Consider the following 4,367-nt stretch of genomic DNA (forward strand, 5'->3'; position numbering starts at 1 on the left):
CACACAGGGAATGTGATGGAATGAAGACAGCAAAGCAAACTGAGTCTTTTCATAATCGTACTAGTGCATTTCATAACAGTACAATATCATGAAAAGGTTCTTTGTTCTAATAATTTCATGAACTTTCCTATATTTTTATTCACTTCAGTCTTTTACATTTTAAGTTTTATTCCCAAATTCTCTGCAGGGTTTGGATTCAGCTAGCATAAATAATCAGCAGGACATGAGACTTCAGCACATCACACAATTTATTTTTGCTCGTGACCTCTTCAGTTTGTCTGGTTTGGGTGTTAGTGGATGAAAATAAAATTTTTCTGAAGAATTCTCCACCACAAAGATGACACAACTGAATGTTAAAAACGTTATAAATAGCTTCACACATGACACACCTCCAGCATTTGCATAACAGGTTATTAAAACAGACAAAGATCGGCACAGCTTGCAGACGCCACACAGCTCGTCTTCTTCACTTTGCTAAACTGGACTGAAGGACTGAAGGACTATGTCTTCTAGTGGGTGAAAATATTCTGTAAATAGAATTTTAGTTGTTTTGCTAAAATTAAAAGAACTGCATAGCAAATGGGAAAACTAACCATGTGACTTATTGTTTTCACAGAAAGGAAGATTGTAGTTGTTATCCTGGGAAGAGATGAAGTCTTGAAGAAAGCTCTAATAACCAACATCCTGGGAAAAGATTTATCCAAACTAGATAAAAGACAAGCTTTGAAAAAGATTGAGATCTATGTAAATGATATATATGAAGTCATGTTTACGCCAGACTTGTATGCAGAATTTAAGGACATACAAGACTTGTTGTGTATTAATCGATATCCTGACATGTGTCTGCTGGTGGTAGAACATGGCTTTTCACCAGACGATGTTCGGAAGAAGATAGAACATCTGAGCAATAAGACTGAAAAACCTGCAGAAGAGTTTATGGTTTTGATTCCACTGAGTTATAAACCCACAGATTACTCGTTCATATCCTGCACCATGGAACAGGTTTTCAGTGAGCTCGACAGACTGGCTGAAGGCAGAAATCTGATGCTAACCAAAACAAAGTAAGGATGAAAAATAACATAATGCTTTATGGTATTTTTTCATGTATTTGTGGGGGAAGGTTGCTATGCTACTAAAACACAGGTATTAAGGCTTAACTTGAACATTAGGTCCACAGGTAATCCTGTTGTGGCGAAGGCATGTTCCCTGGCTCAGCTGCAGGGGAGGGTGGTGCAGTGCACTCAAGGGACAGTGTTGGTTGGAGGATCAGGTGGACATGATTGAACTAATGAGGGTTCACCCTTTTTATAGTGAGGTCAGAGATCAGAGACGGGAGAGTGCGCAGACAGCTGGAAAGCCAGCGGATGTGTGTGCCGAACCAGGAAAACAGCCTATAAGTGAAAAATCAATCAAAACCATTAAACAACCACAGGAACAGAGTGTCGGGTCACGGCCATTTGTACCTCTTCCACGTTTGTCAGCACCACGCACTGTGATGGCAATGCCAGGTAAACCACAATCTATACAGTGTCTTTCAGACTTGTTCAGACTGGTATCAGTTGGAAGTTCATTATTCAAAACTATGTCGATGTTTCTGAAATTCATTACAGGAATCAATACAATACAACACTTCCATACAGGAAAGCGTAGCAGCAACAAAGTGAACCTTGTTCTCCTGGGAATGTCTGGGACTGGAAAGAGTGCGAGTGGAAACACCATCCTTGGAAAGCCAGTCTTCTTCTCTAGACCCAGTTCACAGCCCGTCACCAAAGATTGTGAGACAGCAGAAACAGAGATAAATGGCAAACATGTGCGTGTGATAGATACTCCAGACATGTTTGATGATGACATTGAAGAACCAGTTAAGAACAAATATCTAAAACAGTGCAAAGAGCTCTGTGAGTCACACCCTTGTGTGTATGTACTTGTGATGCATATAAGCAGATTTACAGATGGTGAGAGAAACATACTGAAAAAACTGGAAAAAGCTTTTGGGAGGAATGTTACAGAAAAAACTATCATCCTGTTCACTAAATCAGATGATTTGCATCATGCTGGAAAAACGCTGACTGATTTTCTGCATAGTTGCCAACCTGATCTGAAGGAAATGATTCAACAGTTGGGCAACAGGTGTGTTCTCTTTGAGAATAACAGATCAGGTTCAGCTCAGGTGGAAAAGCTGCTGGACACAGTGATCATGGTGTTAGAAAAACAGCAGAAATTATAATGTCATGTGTCAGATCATTTTCAGTGTGAAGATATAAAAAATAGTTTGACCACGAAGTTATTTGATATCTTAAACTCGTAGATAAAAACGAGTAAGTATATTTTATAAGTAATTAAATATTTATTAATAATCATTAATCATCATTATCATTTTGATTTTTAGCCATAATTTTTCTTTGTTTTCTACAAACTGGCGAATGAAAGATTGGTTTCTGAATTGTTTTCTTGTTTGCTTTTGTTTTTTTGTTGTTGTTGTTTTTTTGGGGGGGGGGTCAATCTTGGTAAAATAAATCAATGAAAGCTCATTTTGTAAAGTGTAACAGTAACAAATTATTGCTGAATTCAATAAAACGAAGTTAATGTGCATCTGGTGTCTCTTGGATAAACAGAGCATGGTTAGGTCTTTAGTTTTGTGTTTGGTCCTCTGTAAAAACATCTCAGGTATTCAGGTTAATTTAATAGAAGTGAGTGAGCTGCAGAGATTCCAAGTCACCATCAAACATCCGACTCCTGTGATGTCCCATAAATACATAAATATCCATATGCTGGATTTTAAAATGGCATGTGGTGAAAACCTGTAAAACATGAGATTTAAAGAATATGAAATGTTAAAATGTATAGACTGGATACCTTATATGAAAATATAAAATTAACTTAATTTCTCAATTAAGTACAGCATATTTAAAAAAAAAATAAGTAATTAAATAATTATTAATAATAATCTAATCTAGTGTGAGAAAATGCACTCAAAAGCATTTTACAATGATTCTAAATATGACTTATTCTGCATCTTACTCTATGAATCCTTTGACGTCATTAACCCTCAGTCATATATAATAATCTTAGCCAGTTATTTATCTGTTCATTTATGTAATCATTTGTTTTATTTTATTTCATTTAATTTTTTCGTCTGGAACCAGAATCATATAAGAAAGAAAACCCAACAATCATATGACCCTCTATGAGAAGCACTTTGGTGACAGTGGGAAGGAAAAACTCCCTTTTAACAGGAAGAAACCTCCAGCAGAACCAGGCTCAGGGAGGGGCGGGGCCATCTGCTGTGATTGGTTGGACATGCTGTGGAAGAGAGCCAGAGATTAATAACAAGTATGATTCACTGCAGAGAGGTCTATTAACACATACTGCATCAGTTTAAGTCTTGATGCATGCTCAATCATCCAGGTAAGTACATCCCAAAAGGTTGAATCTGTTCATCTGGATGAACAGTTATCAGTGGGAGAAATGTTTCATCACTCATCAAGTGATTTCTTCAGTCCCAGTCGACTGCACGTTTCCCCAATCTTATAAACAGGCTGGCGAAATGACTGAAAGTAGCACTACTTAATGAAAAATGTGCTGGCAGGTCAGTTCCTTGATCATCAATATGCAAATTGCCATGACCATTGATCTAGCCACTGATCCAAGACCACTGATCAATGGCCATGAGTACCATTCACAGAGAGTTGCTGCAATCACAGCATTGTAAGATGGTGATAGATGTACCCTTAGGCCCCCTCCTTGGTTCAGAAATGGTCTTTCCCTTTTCATGTAAGGTTTCTCCCTTTTCTGCTCCATATTTACCAGTGTTCTAGTTTATTTGGTCTGAGTTCCTAGTTTCTTAGTTAAATGTTTAGGTTTTGTTTTTCCCTCATTTGTAATGTCCAAGTTTTGATACGGAGCAATTAAAGTTGCCTCTTTGAATTACCCCCATGTGTGTTGAGTCCTGCATTTGGGCCCACATCCTGCCTCCCACACAGCAAATCAGTGACAGTTTTACAATTCAAAATGTCTCTAAGATAAAAACTGACATGATTCCTTGACTGCCACTCACTCGCCTCACCACACTGACTTAGATTTGCAAATTATTTTCTGTGCTTTGATGTTTCAGTAAAGATTCTTTACATCATCTGCTAAGATTGAACTGTTTGACTTCCGCCAGTCACATAAGATGAGGACATAGAAAAGCAAAGCTTTATGTTTTATATGTATTGTGTACTTTTAAATGTATCTTAGTATTATTATTATTTACTGATAAAACTGCAGAGCTTCACATTTTTCTCATCTAACATTGTAATAAGAAGGATCAGTCAGTTATGAAAAAGTGTGAAAGATGACACTTCATGATTAAATCATAATATGAC

The 4,367-nt window shown here is 37.2% G+C and overlaps 1 protein-coding gene across 2 annotated transcripts; it reads left to right on the forward strand.

Annotated features, from left to right (window-relative positions):
• Window positions 1-376: 376 nt before the first annotated feature.
• LOC102293178 (GTPase IMAP family member 6) lies at window positions 377-2,355 on the forward strand. Of its 2 annotated transcripts, none has more exons than XM_005951346.3 (4): window positions 377-512; window positions 617-1,061; window positions 1,312-1,508; window positions 1,611-2,355. In XM_005951346.3, the coding sequence occupies exons 1-4, from the start codon at window positions 503-505 to the stop codon at window positions 2,225-2,227; spliced, it is 1,269 nt and encodes a 422-aa protein (XP_005951408.2). In that variant the 5' UTR covers window positions 377-502; the 3' UTR covers window positions 2,228-2,355. The 2 variants fall into 2 exon arrangements, with proteins under 2 accessions (XP_005951408.2, XP_042072139.1); XM_042216205.1 differs by having other exon boundaries at window positions 443-529; window positions 1,611-2,354.
• The last annotated feature ends 2,012 nt before the right edge of the window (window positions 2,356-4,367 follow it).

This window comes from Haplochromis burtoni, unplaced genomic scaffold (assembly GCF_018398535.1).
Source record: "Haplochromis burtoni strain Fernald_Lab_line unplaced genomic scaffold, NCSU_Asbu1 Contig_960, whole genome shotgun sequence".
NCBI lineage: Eukaryota > Metazoa > Chordata > Actinopteri > Cichliformes > Cichlidae > Haplochromis > Haplochromis burtoni.

Coding starts and splice junctions, on each gene's coding strand:
- LOC102293178 (XM_005951346.3), top strand. Junction 1,062..1,311: donor CTGATGCTAACCAAAACAAA/GTAAGGATGAAA, acceptor CCCTTTTTATAG/TGAGGTCAGAGATCAGAGAC. Junction 1,509..1,610: donor CACTGTGATGGCAATGCCAG/GTAAACCACAAT, acceptor AATTCATTACAG/GAATCAATACAATACAACAC.